Genomic DNA, 13,922 nt, shown 5'->3' on the forward strand with positions numbered 1-13,922 from the left:
AGGCGTCGTGGAATCTGGTCATCTGCATCTCATACATACATGGATCTACAATGCAGCATCCTTCCCCATATCTTTGTATCACACACTATACTCCCACCAAAGGTATCGAGTCTAATCTTCGCTCCTCATTACAACCGCATGATCTCGACAGGCCTGTCCACGACGTCCCACTCGACCCTGGAAAAACATGTGCACTGAATTTGAGACCTTGACCCACGAGCTAATCAGATAAGCTACACCTATGGAGTATGATCAAGAATAATGCCTAAAAGACGGATACCAACAAGTCTACTCTCAGAAATACCTCGATTCTACCGAGTAAAGGTACAGGCAAATTCTGTGATAAGCCCAGCCAATTTCCACCGAATGCTCCATCACGCCCGCCGTCAACCGACCTTGGGCTGATCAATCCCTGGCTCGCCTAGGGTTCCCCTGTCCTCATTGCCAGCCTTCTGTACTCATTGCAGGCATAAAATGTCCTTTTTCATCTGGTTGCCGCGGTATCTGTGGCTGGTGGATTAGCAAAGAAAAAAATAATACGGGTCAGTCACTAGTTCTCAGACATCACACCATTTTTTTGTTGGTGAAAACAAATCTTTGCCTTGTTCTTCATAGTTTGTTTTTTCATTTCCTGAAAAGTTTCCGGTCGATTCCGGGAAGTCTTGACAAGGAACAGTGCTTTGTACTTTTTGTCCTGGCCTCGTGTTAGCTTTTACACCACCTACAGTCAAGCTTCGGATACAGATTGCACCCAGATCATGGCATACACCAGGGAAATACTTTGCATACTATGACAGCTGCCATCGGACCACAGGGTCTTGAGTGGGTTGATTGTACGCCACACTGACAGAAGCCATGGCGTCTTTGACTTGTAGGTGTCCTGCACTTACGGATAATCCAAACCGGGTGATGCTCCTACACGACCGAGGATACTGTCGCAGATGGTCAAGACCTCGTCCAGTACTGCAAGTGCGCCAGGCTGGCTTTGTCCGAAAGGCTGCAAAAGCTCGCAATTCGAGGCAATTGTTGCGACGCCAGACACGATCTTGAAGAAATGGCTTCACCGTCAGGACCTGGCTTTGATATCTACATGCAAGAAGGACATGCAACATCGACCTCTCAGGGTCATTGACGCGAGTGAGCTCGACGCAAGCAGTGTAGTTAACTGAGGATCGACTTGCGACTACCACAGTCGGCCACAACTTTCAGAGCCAGCCTCACGAAAACACTTTGAAACATTTCAAGAGTTTTCGATAACAGAATGATTAGATTACGAGTTCCTGCTGTTGTATTTGTCGACAAGGACTGGGTATGAGGTCTTCGTATAATCAGAATTGTTCGGGCGGTCATAGCTTTCTCGGGTTGGAGTCAGGGCATGTTGTGGCGTCTAGGAACAATTGCCTAAGAACTTCCCTTTCCACAGGTAGATTTCTGCCACTATTTAAGAAGGCAGTAGAGCTGCCCTACGAGTAGTTGTCTAGGTATCGTCGTTTGCTGCCGTACTGTACTTTTCGTAGGTATGTATGCATATCAAGGTAGGCAAGGGACGAGGTGTAGCTCTAACATCGGCCACCGATCTCCACGATGATTGGTGAGGCTGCCTGTTGCCTATACAACCCCGTAGTAGCTAGCGATTGGCCGCGCGACCCTTCAATGTCGTCAGCAGAAGAGACCCTGAAAATACAATGACATTTTAGAAGACTTATAATTGATTCAACGTGCTCGCTCTAATGCCAACTGTCTAGCAGAGAGTTCAACTATCTCCAGAAAGGTCACGGACAATTGAAATAAACACAAAGTACCATCACCATGTCATTTACCCAGGGAACATGTGAGAGAAATGGCGCTCTTACAATGGTAATGCCAGCATTAACCATCACAGGGAACACGGGGGAACAAATCCGTGAACACAAGTTGGCATGCTCTATCATCAACCTGCACGGTACTGAGGATGCAGTCTTTGACGACGAAAATCTCGACTTCCTCAAGGGGTTCACGCAAAACAGGTCATTGGCAGAACGCAACAATGTTCTCAGAGAGCATGGCTGGCATGACGATACTGGGTCAGGAGCCAACAAGCAAGCGATACTAAACGATGGGAGTCTGTCAGGGCTCCTCATTGCAAAGTATGGTACAGAGGAGCCTGCATTGGATGAAAGGGACTGGGAATTGCTGGACGAGTGGTTCGCCAAAGGTATGCCAACGGGGGAGCATGTTGAGCGGTAGATACACCTTTTTGTTACGAATGTCGGTTCTCTATAGGGATGAACCATGTATACAGGAGCTCGGTATCAGGAATTCAATTCGATCATGATCTCTAACAAGAATGTCCTCCTCTTTACTCCGTAAACTTGAATACTCGCCCTCCCAAATGATGCCAAGATAATATCACGTGATGTCAAATATGGCCTCCTCGTTGGTCCAATTGATTCATTCTGTTGTTGTAGCGCCGTCCCACAACTCTCGCAGTCCAGGCTTCGCCGCCGACCAGTTGTCGTGTAGCTCGCTCGATCCAGCCGTCTGGTCATTCTCGGATCATTCGCGCCCACGGCTGTCACTCCTTCGTTCTCTTCTTTCCCATCAACCAGACAAGCTGGCATCGCGCATTGCAACACCAGCTAGCCATTCGAACCTTTCTCAATTCTCATCTTGTAGGTTGACAACCTCGATTCCTCCTTCTATCTTGTCGAGCCAACCTTATCCCGCCGTCGAGAGAACGGCGGCCTCACTTTTTGTCTCACTAGAAAAGCCCCCAATCGCCTCCCTCAGGCTCAGATTTATATTCTTGACTTGATTGTTTCTGCTTTTACTTATATAGAGGCTTCAATGCCTGCGAATTTTCCTCCTTCTTTGAACTCGGACCACATTCTTACCACGATGCTGTCATTGGATTGCTTCAACTCAAGTCTAACATCTTTCAAGTCTCTTCCTAGCTTCCTCCTCTCCCGAACCGACACGGGCCATATTACTTGACCTCCCTCGCAACATCTAGTCACCATCCAACTAGATGTCATAAACCTAACAAAAAAATCCAAGGTCAACCGGGCCTCTGATCAAGAAAACATTGACGGTGTTGGAAAACAAGGGTCGAAATGAATCCATACGAGGCTTATGGTTCCCCTCCCGCCGAAAGGTCCCCTCGCTACAGAGCGCGAGACGATGACTACGACAGAAGAGATACATACAGACGTCGCTCTCCTGGTATGATGGCCACTTCGGTCCGCTGCAGTGATACTGATTGAATACAGTTGACGACAGACGTCGTCCGGCCCCAAGGCCGCGTTCGAGATCCCCAGTAGGCATCGATCGCTATCAGCCTGACCGAGAACGCGAACGCGAACGGCCAGCTAGAGACGACCACTACGACCCTAATCGCACTGCGACACGAGAGAGAGACGATCGCCGAAGAGCACCTTCTCCGACTGCGGCGAACATTGATCGCTATGTGCCCGGCCAGGACGTTGCGAAACCCGCCATGAAAGTAAATCCGCTAGCCAATCCTCTGACGCTCAGTACGCAAGCCGGATTTAGCTTCTTTGCCGATTGGTGGAGATGTGAACAGCAGCTCAAGGAAGAAAAGGAAAGAGCGAAACATGGCGGAAGACGGCCTTCCGACCGCATAAAGGGTGATCGGGAAGCCAAAGAAGACCGCGAAAAGGAACGATCCAAGATCCAAGAAGCCTACGATCAGTACAAGCAAGACTTCCAGGTGACAATGGCCAGACAATTCGTCATGGCTCACAAAGGCGAGGAGTGGTTCAAGGAGCGCTACGTCTCAGACGTCAGAGAGCCTATTCGTAAGCGCCTGATGGAGTTCCGCCAGGGTATCTTTGATCAGTGGGAGAAGGAGATGGACACCGGTGCATTCGACGAGTTCACCTTGGAGGGCATCTACAAGAATGACAGTGATGGTGCTGGAGGTATGGTCGAGAAAGAAGAGGGCGAAACCGTCGGAGGTGGTGAGGTCCTCGGTGTCTTGGATCTGGTACCAGCCAAAGGTGGTGATCTGAGAGACGACTTGGTCAATCAGCCCGCCCTTCTCATCAAGACACTCGCGCCAAATGTCGGCAGAGAGCGGATCGAGGAGTTCTGCAAAGAGCATCTTGGCGAAGAAGACGGCGGGTTTCGAGGATTATCCTTGAGTGATCCTAACCCTGCCAAAAAATTCCATCGCATTGGCTGGATCATGCTCAACCCTGCACCTGAAGAAGATGGTGATGCCATGCAAGAGGTCGAGCGGGGTGATGGTCGGGACGAGGAAGCCGAAGAAGGCGAGGAGAAGCCGCAAGTTGAGAAGCAGTCGACGACTCAAAAAGCCCTCGAGCTCATCAATGGCAAAGTTATCTCGGACCCTGTGAGAGGCGACTTCACCTGCCACGTTGGCGTCCACAATGCTCCTATTGCAACCCGAAAGAAGGCCCTTTGGGACCTGTTCTCCGCTCCCGAGCGCGTTGAACGTGACTACGAACTTGCTAGAAGACTGATCACAAAGCTAGATGCTGAACTAGGTCGGGAGGACGCTTCTAGCGGCGTAGCCAAGATTGACGCACGAGTCGAACAGATGAGGAGCCAAGGTCTGTTGCAGCCACCTCCGAGACCGAAGAAGCCTAACTTCGAAGACAACGATGATGAAATCAAATTCGATGAAGAGGGCGAAGAAGGCGAAGAGACCGAAGAGGATCAAGATGACGAGGAGTTGCTGGTGATCAAGAAGAAGCTCGACCTGATGGTGGAATATCTTCGACGTGTGCACAACTTTTGTCTCTTCTGTGTCTTCGAGGCGGATTCGGTTCATGAGCTGGTTCGAAAGTGCCCTGGTGGCCACCTTCGACGACCAAGAGCTGGCTTGAGCACTGCTGCCAAGGCTGCTGCCCGCGCGAGCGCTTTAGGCGAACCATTCCCCGGCAAGAAAAAGGAGAACGGGATGGAGGACGAACCGATGAGTCCTGTCCAAGAAAAGCGTGCTTCTAAATTCAACAAGAATGACCAGCAGCTACTTCGAGCCTTCAACTGGGTCAAAACCTTTGAGGAAAAGATCCTCCAAATCCTCGAACCAGAATACGTCGATTTGAAAAAGATTGGAGGTAAACCTGTCGAGGAAGCCTTGGAGGACGAACTCGCCAAATGGGTCAAGCAAGAAGATGAAGCCAAGTACCGATGCAAGGTCCCTGATTGCACGAAGCTGTTCAAAGCAGAACATTTCTGGAAGAAGCACGTGGAAAAGAGGCACGAGGAGTGGTATTTGGAACTCAAGAAAGACGTAAGTCTCTTTTTGATTATGATTTTGGGTGTTAACTAATTGTCGCAGCTCGAACTTGTCAACCACTACGTCCTTGATCCGTCGCACATTGCACCATCTCGGTCAGATGCCAACTCCAACGGACACTTTCCTCTACCGAACAATCATCATCTCAATTCTGGTACGCCCCGTGGATTTAGCCTGCAAAACATGGGCATGAACATGATGGCCTTTGGCCAGAACGCGATGATCAACATGCCAGGTGTGCAGGCACCATTTCCGTCTGGCTTCGGTGGCGATGGTATGAACGGTGGAAACCACACTGGCGGTCCGATTCGTCGTGGCGGTGGCAGATATGGCAATCGATCCGGCCCCTACGATCGCAATGCACGGAATGGCCAACGAGGATACAACAACATGGGTGGTCTGCTCCGTGGCAATCTGCCCCCCGGCCTCAACCCGGCATTCATCGCCCAAGGTGGTGGCGGCGGTGGTGGAAAATGGGGCGACGGTGCAGGTGGCGGCATGAATGCCATGGGACCCAGAGAGGCCGTTCAAGGAAGAAGCCTCAAAAGTTACGAAGACCTCGACGCCGCTCCGAATGGCAGCGGGGGTGGTGCTGGTGCTCAAGCAGCAGCTCACGCAGCTGGAAGCGCAGAGCTTGATTACTAGGGTTGATTAACCTCTGTTCCCAAAGTTGCAAGGTGACGGCTGAAAACGGATATGAAACGGGAGACGAAGACCAAAAAAAAGGAGATCCCCAAGGACAGCGGGGGGCTGGTCCAGTGAGTGAGTCAGTTGAGTGACGTGGTTCTTTCTTGTGTGTCAGTACGGAGTTTCCCCACGAGGGAGAGAGAGAGAGAGACAAGATTTCGAAATTTGGGCGGCCAGGAAGTTTTTGCTCTTTTTCTTTTTCTTTGTTTCTTTCGAGAACAAGACCGCGCGCGCAGGCTGTTCGAACAACGCGGGACCTCACAGAAGGGGTCAAGATTTTTTGCGGTTTTGCAGCTCTGCTTTTTCCAAACCACCTTAGGTATGTAAATTATGGGGCACCACAAATGGAATGGAACAGTACTTCGAAAATGAGAAAAAAGGAAATGGAACTCTGTACAAAACACGTGATGATGTTTTTAATCCGTCCTTGATGCTCGATACTGCAACCAATTGAACGCCCAAACAACAGAACAGCCGAATCCATAAACTTGGGCTCGAGCTTCAAGCAAGCTAGGTAGGTAGCTACGCGTCGATACCTGGGTACTCCCCTACCCTTTCCTTTCTCAAAAAACTGACAGACACGATCATAATTCACACTGTCCGTACACACAGATCCATAGCTACCCAAAGCCAAAGCACTCAAGTCCTCTTCCTCAACACCCTCCGTCCAGTGGCAGGTTCGGCGGCAGCGGTGGCAGCTGCAGCTTTTCTGGTTGCTGTCGTGGTGCCGCCACGTTTTAGAGCAGTCTTCGCGGCACTGGCTGCCTTGGCAACGCCTCGTTTCGCCGGGGCGGGGGGGCTTTTGGGTGGTGCTGCTGAAGCCGCGGTCCTGGTTGCCTTGGCCGTCGTGGTGCTCTTCGTCGTAGCTGCTCGAGTGCCACGCTTTGGTTTGACAATCGTCGTTCCACTCGACGCCGTGGAGATGTCGGTGCTGGTGCTGTGGTTGCTGGCCTGGCTCACCGTCCTTTGTTGTGGACTGCTCGGTGCAGATGGGGCTGGACGAGGTGGTGGGAGCATGGCACCTCTAGCAGAGGTTGCCGTGGTCGTCGTGGCCTTGTCCTTTGACGCCGTCCGGTTGAGACGAGCGGTCGCGCCTCGCTTCGCGTGCTCGTACATGCCGTGCACGCTGGCCGAGACGGCCGTGGCGGCGGTCTTGAGCGGTGAGGCCGGTTTGAGGGGTGACGTTGGCCGGGCGATCATGCTACCTTTGACCGGAGAGGTGTTGACCGGATACTCCTTGATCGGGGAGCGTGGGAGGGTGCGAGAGTTGTGGGATCTAGGGGAGAGGACGGACGTTGCTTTTGTGTTTGTGGGTTTGGTGGTAGTCGCCGCCGTCTTGGTGCGTTTCGTGTTCTTTTGGACGGGGAGCGTGTCCTGATTGTACATCCCACCGTTCTCGTTCTCCTTGTCCGAAGCAATCCGGATAGACGAACTCTTGCGCTTCTTGCCTCGTGCTGCAGCTGCCGGCTGGGGACGCATCGGAGAGGTGGGTTTGTGTTTTTGCTGTTGATGTGGAAGAGGTGGGAGGGGTCGATCCTTGTTCAAGGCCGTCGTGGTGGATTGTTTGACGGGAGAGTGTGGTGGCTTCTGGACGTTGTCGTCGTACTCCGCCATGAGCTCTCCCATTGTCATCTTCCGGAGAGCCAGAGGAATTCGATTGACGCGTCGTTCGATGCGAGATCGAAGGTCGGCACATTGTAGAGCATAGCCAGCTCGAAGTTGACGAGCTCGTTCGGTGACTAGGGAAGTTTTGGTTAGAGGGTGTTCATCTGTACGTCTCAGACGGGCATGTCATCGATCGTCGTGACATACTTTCTAATTGTAGGTTGTCTATCAGCGCTTGCTTTTGAGACAGCGTGATTCTCATCTTCTTGTGAGAAGGGCTGCCAGTAGGTGTCACGGCGCCAGCAGGTTGCTCGATCTCCTCGGATTTCCTCTTGCGCGCGTTAGTGGGTGCCATTCTCGTGTGCCGCGTTGTCTGAGCTTGTTCTGTAGGATGTATACGTGACTGTGTAGTCGTTGAGGGGCAGTGAACGATCCAAGGCAAAAGGTGGAAATCGAGTAAAAGTAGAAGCTGGAATAAACCAAAGTTGGAGGTTCCCAACTTGCAGGTCACAGTTGGTCCCAGTACGAAGTCCAGACGAGGCACGTAAACAAATAATGGAGGCGCCTTACCTAAGTCTGACTATTTGGGATTAGCGTCTTGGCATCATCGTCGCCCAACAGGGAATACCTCGTCCTTCTACTCGTACTGTACCTCTTCCCTACAGTCTTCCCAGGGCTATGTTGCCTCAATATTGATGTAAGCAAAGGTAGATCGGTGTTAAGCATCCAAATACTACCATATTGTTTGTCACAATCAATACTATTGAAATCACGTCGCCCGCACATCCCGACGCGATGATTCAGATACAAAATGGACTTGACACATAGTATCCTATTCGATATGTGATATTATAAGATATCTCGTACTTCTTGTCCTTTACATCTTGCTCTTCACCTCCGGACCAGGCCATGAATCTCTCACCCGCTTCACGATCCACTCGGCTATCCCGGCATTTGTGTCTTCGGGACATTCCAATGCACCCCAGTGTCCAGCCTTGAGCACGAGCTCCGACAAATCTTCTACTTTCTCACGCATCTCGGCCGCGAATTTTGGATTGTACACGGTCTGACACACGGCGTCGTACTCGGTGTGCAGGAATAAGACAGGCATCCTCAACTTTCCGCCGTCGAGGCTCTTTTCACGGGAGTACTTTTCGTTGGCTGCGTGGTTGAGGTACCAAGCTGTGGCACCGTGCCATCCATTCTTCTCAGCACCCGCCACCAACTCATCCAGAATCTCCTGATCCAACACGGTCCGATCGAGAGGCACATCCGGCACAGGAGCGTCGACCCCTCCAAACCAACCCCCTTGCTCGGCGACGAGTGAGAGTCTGCTAGGGGCACGACCCACGTCCGGGTGACCTTTTGCGTAGATGAGTTTGATGGTTCTGGGGAGGTCGGTTTCAAACTGGCGGTCGACCACCGTCGGGTCCCGCTCGTAAAACACTTGGTAACTGAACTGTCCGTAAGCATACTCGTCCTCCGGGTAGACTTGACGGTCTATGAGCGTGAGGAGAGTCGGTAGGCCCATCTCCAGGGTGCGGTAGGGCACCGAGAGCGCCACGATCCCCCTGCACACTTCCGGGTGGTGGGAGGCGATGGCCCACAGAGGACCGCAGCCCCAATCGTGGCCTATCCAGATGGCGTCCCGACGACCGAGAGCGTCGTGTAGAAGTTCAATGAACTGCGGCACCAGCTTTTCGAGCGCAAACTCGGAAGGGTCCTTGGACGTCCACGTCCCGCCGTAGCCCGGCATATCTGGAGCGACGACCGAAAAGCCCAGACCGCCGAAAGCGACGAGTTGGTGTTTCCAAGTCGACGCGATTCCCGGCCAACCGTGCAAAAAGAACATCACTGGCCCGTCCGAGGGCCCGGCCGTGAGGTAGGACCATTGTCTCCCCGTCGTCGGCGACTTGTACGTGTTGGTTTTGAGCGTGGCCATGATCGCTGGCTGGGCAAAGTCAACGACACTACTCCACAAGTAAATGAGGTGGTTTACTCTGCAGGTAATTCTCGTACTTGACTTTTTACTTTTGACTCTTGACGACCTCAATATCCTTTATGAGTACAGAAGTGATGTCTCTTTTAGCTGTACATGTACGGAGTAAACACAGAAAATACTTCTTATACGAACAAGTGCCTTCTTATATCCTCGCATGTGGTGGTAGATATTGGACCTCGGCTTTTTATACTACAGCCTTTTTATGTTACTCCGTTCTCCGTACACGTCTGGGACAATGATGACATACCTAGGTGCTTCGTATGCATGCACTATTCTACGTACGGAGGACCTACCGAGATAGGTAAGTAATCCTCAGGTTTAGTTAGGCAGCTGACCTCAAGCGTAGCTTTTCTTGCGTGCGTTAACCGGAAAATAGTTTACGAGTACGCGATGGATTAGTGGTTCTCCGATGTACATTGCTATGCTTGAGGATTTATAAGTGACTTCGTATACAGTATTCACAACGCTATGCAAAGGCTCCAACAACGGCCATCAAAAGGGAGCCCAACCCAACAGCGAGACAAGCCTCTATCCTTCGCCGTCCTTTCAAGCTCTCATAACTCTTCTCGCTAAGAAAATCCTCTGCAATGAGCTGTACAAGTCCAGCGAACAACAACAGGCCACTACTAATGGCATTGGTGATTCCAACCATGAGAAGGCCGACTTTGGAAGCTGGATCATATAACTCTCGCATCCATATTCCGATAGCTTGCCCGATGGGTGTTGTCGTTCCGTAGGCGAGCGCCATGAGCCATGGCTTGGGGCTACTCGCGTCGAATAGTTTCGGTATCAAAGCCGCAATGCGGGCTCCCAATGCGAAACCTTCAAATGTCTGGTGAAAGGAGATGGCGATCAGTAAAACAACAAACTGTGTCCCCGTGGCTACCGACACGGCCATGCCGATAAAGATACTGTGAAATAAAATGCCCGCCTCAAGGAGGAGGCACTGAAGAAAGAGTCTTCGGGGATTCTCGTCCGAAGGGGTCGCGTGTCGACGCAATGCATTGTCATCATATTCCGATTCCTTCCTCTTGTGCGGATGGTTTAAAGTAGCAGACTCGTCAGCGATCGGATCCAGCGCATCCAGGTCATCGTCGGAACCCGAGTCGCTAGACATTGAATTCCGCGGCTTTGGTGTCCCGTCATTGTACGGCGTCAGAGGCGTGTCTAGTTGATTGAGCGATATGTGGCCGTTTCCATGAGACGATTCACCTCCTCTGCTGTGCACATGCCTTGGCTCGTCCGGTATTCCCTCCCATTCGTTGCTGTGACTGTGTCCTGCTCCTTTACTGGCGAAGAACATTTCTATCGACACCACCACAAACACTGCGAGCATTGCAATGAAACCAGGCATCGGGCGAAAGTGTTTGCTCCAGAAATCGGGGAGGCAGGGATCGGTCAAGGACGAAAAGGCGGTCGGCAGCAGGTGAATGAACGCGGTCGCGATCAGGACACCGGTGCCAAAGTGTCTGGACAGAAAGAGGAATCGGTGAGGAATAGGTAATTCAGGAAAGCGCCGTGCCACGACTGGAAAGGAACATGCTAGACCGTCGTCAGTGGTAACTATCAAGGAGGACAACCGGCCGGCTTACCCAGCGTGCTCAGTATAAGAATGAGAAACAGGGCGAACACATGGCTGCCGAGATGATAGGTCTCGTTGTTCTGCGACGATCCACATGCTGGTTTGGTGTCTGTGTCCTGTCGCCTTGCGAGTTCAGCGTGTAGGAGCTCGATCGGAAACCGAGAAATATCGAGATCTGCGGATTATAGTTAGATGTGTCCAGTCGAGATATGTTTGGGCAAGATTCGTACCCCTAGCGAAGACGCTGGATTTTGAATACATCTCATACACTCGGCCTCTGTAGCTTTGACCAGGCGGGCAGTCTATCCATAGACGCGGCGTCCCGACATCAATGGTTGATCGAAGAGGGAATAAGACAATGTGTGAAGAGTTGACACACAGTATTCGCGGCAACGGAGTATTTTGTCCTTTGTTGTAGATCCTTCTCACCTCCGGCTTTACCGGGCGAATTTGCGTCCGATCTCGGTTGGCGCTTCAGCCTTACAAAAGCGAGTACTAGTTAGTTCTATTCCGTACATATATTCTACCGTGAACTATGTACGAGAATTTCCCATTCGTTTGGACAAGGGCTCATAAAGGAACAAGAGAGATATTTAGAAGACTAACGATTGTCAGGAATACCTTGCATATCGTCTCAGAATCTGGGAGCACGAGTAGAAAAAAGACCGGCAGAGTAGAATCTAATCTTATCTTGGCGCGACATCTACGATTTTTTTGAGATTTATTCACTGAAAGATTCCACATGACGAGTGCTCACGACATATATTTCGATAAGTCGAAGGGGACCTTCATCTTGAGCCATTGACAGCCTCTCTAGCTGGAATGTGGATTCTCTGATATCGCTCCAAAGATCGTGGCAAACAAAGTCTCAGAAGCCATAAGTATTACATCAACGCACCAACCAATACCTGCACACATACACAGCATAGCCAGGCGTCGAGATGGCGGAGCTGGACTCACTGATTGATTCCATGATCAGCCAGCGCAAGGCTGGAGAGGTCAACTACATCGACGACAAGTATGCCGACACCATCAAGGTCGAGTCAATCCCTTCAAAGGGCCAAGGAGTATTTGCGCAAAGATCTCTGTCGGTTAAAGACGCACTTTGTTCACTGAATGTCCCGACTACGATGGCGATCGATGCAGAATACCTCTCGACGACATGCTATCACTGCCTCATTGTCACATCAACTCAACTGCCCCTCGCACAGGCCGGGACGGCATCAGCGTCACTCAAGGACTGTGGAGGTTGTCGCAAAGCTCGGTTTTGCAGCAGGGAATGCCAGGTGGAAGCGTGGCACGCCTATCACAAATTCGAGTGTAAAATCTTCAAGAAAGTGGCAGACGACTTGCCACCTCCCATCCTCAGAGCGGTTCTGCGGGTTGTTCTGCTTAAAGACCGGAATAAAATACCGGAGGACGAGTGGACCCGCATAAGTTCATTGACCTCTCATGAACACATTCTCGCCGGACGAGGTAGGTCCAACATTACCGACATGGCCGAAGGCATCAAACATCTCGCCGAATCCAGCATGACCGTCGAGATGATACAGAGACTCATCTTCATCATGAGGTCGAACACCATCGAACTCCCTACCCCCATCCACGGCCCCATGGGCGTCATGCTGGAACCTCTCGTGGCCAAATTCAATCACAGCTGCGAACCGAACTTGGCCATCCACAGACCCCAATATACGATGAAGAGCAGGTGGATGAAGTCCGAGCAGCTCTCCGAGGACGAAAGACAGACCTTCTTCCAACTCATACCACTGAGGGATATCCAGCAGGGCGAGGAGCTTTGTATTAGCTACGTCGTCCCCACGGTCTCGGTGAGTGCCCGGAGGAAGAAGCTCATGGACGATTACCTCTTCGAGTGCAACTGTCCTAGATGCAAATCGGACATGGAAGCTTCCGCGGAACTGTCCAAAGAACACCCCAACCTACCAGGTCAATTTGAACAGTGGGTCAAAGACGTGGGCCGACACTTGGGACGAGTGAGCAAGGATCCCTCTTCCCTACAAAAGGCTGGGGGCGTCATGGCCAAGTCGGATCGGTTCTACGACTACCCCACGATCTACACGACTGGCGACTATCCCGAGATCGCAATGACGATCATCTTTGAAGCTCTGAAGAGTCAGGAATTTGACGAAGCTCTCGTCAACATCCTCCGCATATACTTTTTGATCAACCCGGCGAGACTGGTTGGCCGCCACAACCCGACAAATCTCTACACGATTTTCCTCATGCTGGACATCTTCGATGCGGTTTTGGGGATCAAGGTACCAACCGGCGCCAACGATGACAAGGTGAACAAGTGGCAGCAAAGTCTCTCGGAGCGAGGGTTGACCGAGAGCGGATTGATTTATTGGCGCGAGAAAGTCTGTGCGGATCTACGACGGAGACTTGAATCAAGCGCGGCAAAGGATCTGCTGGTCCTGGTTGACGAACGGGATATGCAGGCCAAACAAGTCTCTCAGACTCAGGGCCACGGTGATGAGAAGAAAGAAGGACCCGAGAGTGCCGAAGAGGAAATGAGAGCATTACTGAGAATAAAAGAGCAGAAATGGTCCCAGGTGATGCGACAGAATGGATGCTAGGGAGTGACTTTTCTTCCCTCACTTCGAAAAGAGTTGAGATGTGTACATGAAATGGATCAAATTTCCTCGCTTCCAGCCTTTCATCTTGCCCTTCTTCCGAGCCGTCCACTTGTATTGCTTGGATCGGTTCCTCTTTTGCAAGTTAGACTCCTGTATGCCACACATCTTGGGAGAGTTGCTTTA

At 51.4% G+C, this 13,922-nt stretch overlaps 5 protein-coding genes across 8 annotated transcripts; 3 read left to right on the plus strand and 2 right to left on the minus strand.

Moving 5' to 3' along the window:
* Nucleotides 1-1,729: 1,729 nt before the first annotated feature.
* On the plus strand, nt 1,730-2,327 carry PV06_05763. 2 transcript variants are annotated; one of them, XM_016406809.1, is made up of 2 exons: nt 1,730-1,831; nt 1,883-2,327. In XM_016406809.1, the coding sequence occupies exons 1-2, from the start codon at nt 1,810-1,812 to the stop codon at nt 2,224-2,226; spliced, it is 366 nt and encodes a 121-aa protein (XP_016262413.1). In that variant the 5' UTR covers nt 1,730-1,809; the 3' UTR covers nt 2,227-2,327. The 2 variants fall into 2 exon arrangements, with proteins under 2 accessions (XP_016262413.1, XP_016262412.1); XM_016406808.1 differs by having other exon boundaries at nt 1,730-2,327.
* A 230-nt stretch (nt 2,328-2,557) lies between these two features.
* PV06_05764 lies at nt 2,558-6,355 on the plus strand. Of its 2 annotated transcripts, XM_016406811.1 has the most exons (4): nt 2,558-2,651; nt 2,923-3,201; nt 3,249-5,260; nt 5,309-6,355. In XM_016406811.1, the coding sequence occupies exons 2-4, from the start codon at nt 3,093-3,095 to the stop codon at nt 5,909-5,911; spliced, it is 2,724 nt and encodes a 907-aa protein (XP_016262415.1). In that variant the 5' UTR covers nt 2,558-2,651; nt 2,923-3,092; the 3' UTR covers nt 5,912-6,355. The 2 variants fall into 2 exon arrangements, with proteins under 2 accessions (XP_016262415.1, XP_016262414.1); XM_016406810.1 differs by having other exon boundaries at nt 2,558-3,201.
* Nucleotides 6,334-8,056, minus strand: PV06_05765 (uncharacterized protein). Its single transcript, XM_016406812.1, has 2 exons — nt 7,766-8,056; nt 6,334-7,692 (listed from the first exon to the last, which is right to left on the minus strand). The coding sequence occupies exons 1-2, from the start codon at nt 7,911-7,913 to the stop codon at nt 6,593-6,595; spliced, it is 1,248 nt and encodes a 415-aa protein (XP_016262416.1). The 5' UTR covers nt 7,914-8,056; the 3' UTR covers nt 6,334-6,592.
* Nucleotides 8,057-9,947: 1,891 nt separating this feature from the next.
* On the minus strand, nt 9,948-11,564 carry PV06_05766. 2 transcript variants are annotated; one of them, XM_016406813.1, is made up of 3 exons: nt 11,373-11,564; nt 11,153-11,317; nt 9,948-11,102 (listed from the first exon to the last, which is right to left on the minus strand). In XM_016406813.1, the coding sequence occupies exons 1-3, from the start codon at nt 11,401-11,403 to the stop codon at nt 10,027-10,029; spliced, it is 1,272 nt and encodes a 423-aa protein (XP_016262417.1). In that variant the 5' UTR covers nt 11,404-11,564; the 3' UTR covers nt 9,948-10,026. The 2 variants fall into 2 exon arrangements, with proteins under 2 accessions (XP_016262417.1, XP_016262418.1); XM_016406814.1 differs by having other exon boundaries at nt 9,948-11,317.
* A 257-nt stretch (nt 11,565-11,821) lies between these two features.
* On the plus strand, nt 11,822-13,776 carry PV06_05767 (uncharacterized protein). Its single transcript, XM_016406815.1, has one exon. It carries the CDS (start codon nt 12,084-12,086, stop codon nt 13,737-13,739), a length of 1,656 nt encoding a protein of 551 aa, XP_016262419.1. The 5' UTR covers nt 11,822-12,083; the 3' UTR covers nt 13,740-13,776.
* The last annotated feature ends 146 nt before the right edge of the window (nt 13,777-13,922 follow it).

Source organism: Exophiala oligosperma (genome assembly GCF_000835515.1).
Source record: "Exophiala oligosperma strain CBS 72588 unplaced genomic scaffold supercont1.5, whole genome shotgun sequence".
Taxonomy (NCBI): domain Eukaryota; kingdom Fungi; phylum Ascomycota; class Eurotiomycetes; order Chaetothyriales; family Herpotrichiellaceae; genus Exophiala; species Exophiala oligosperma.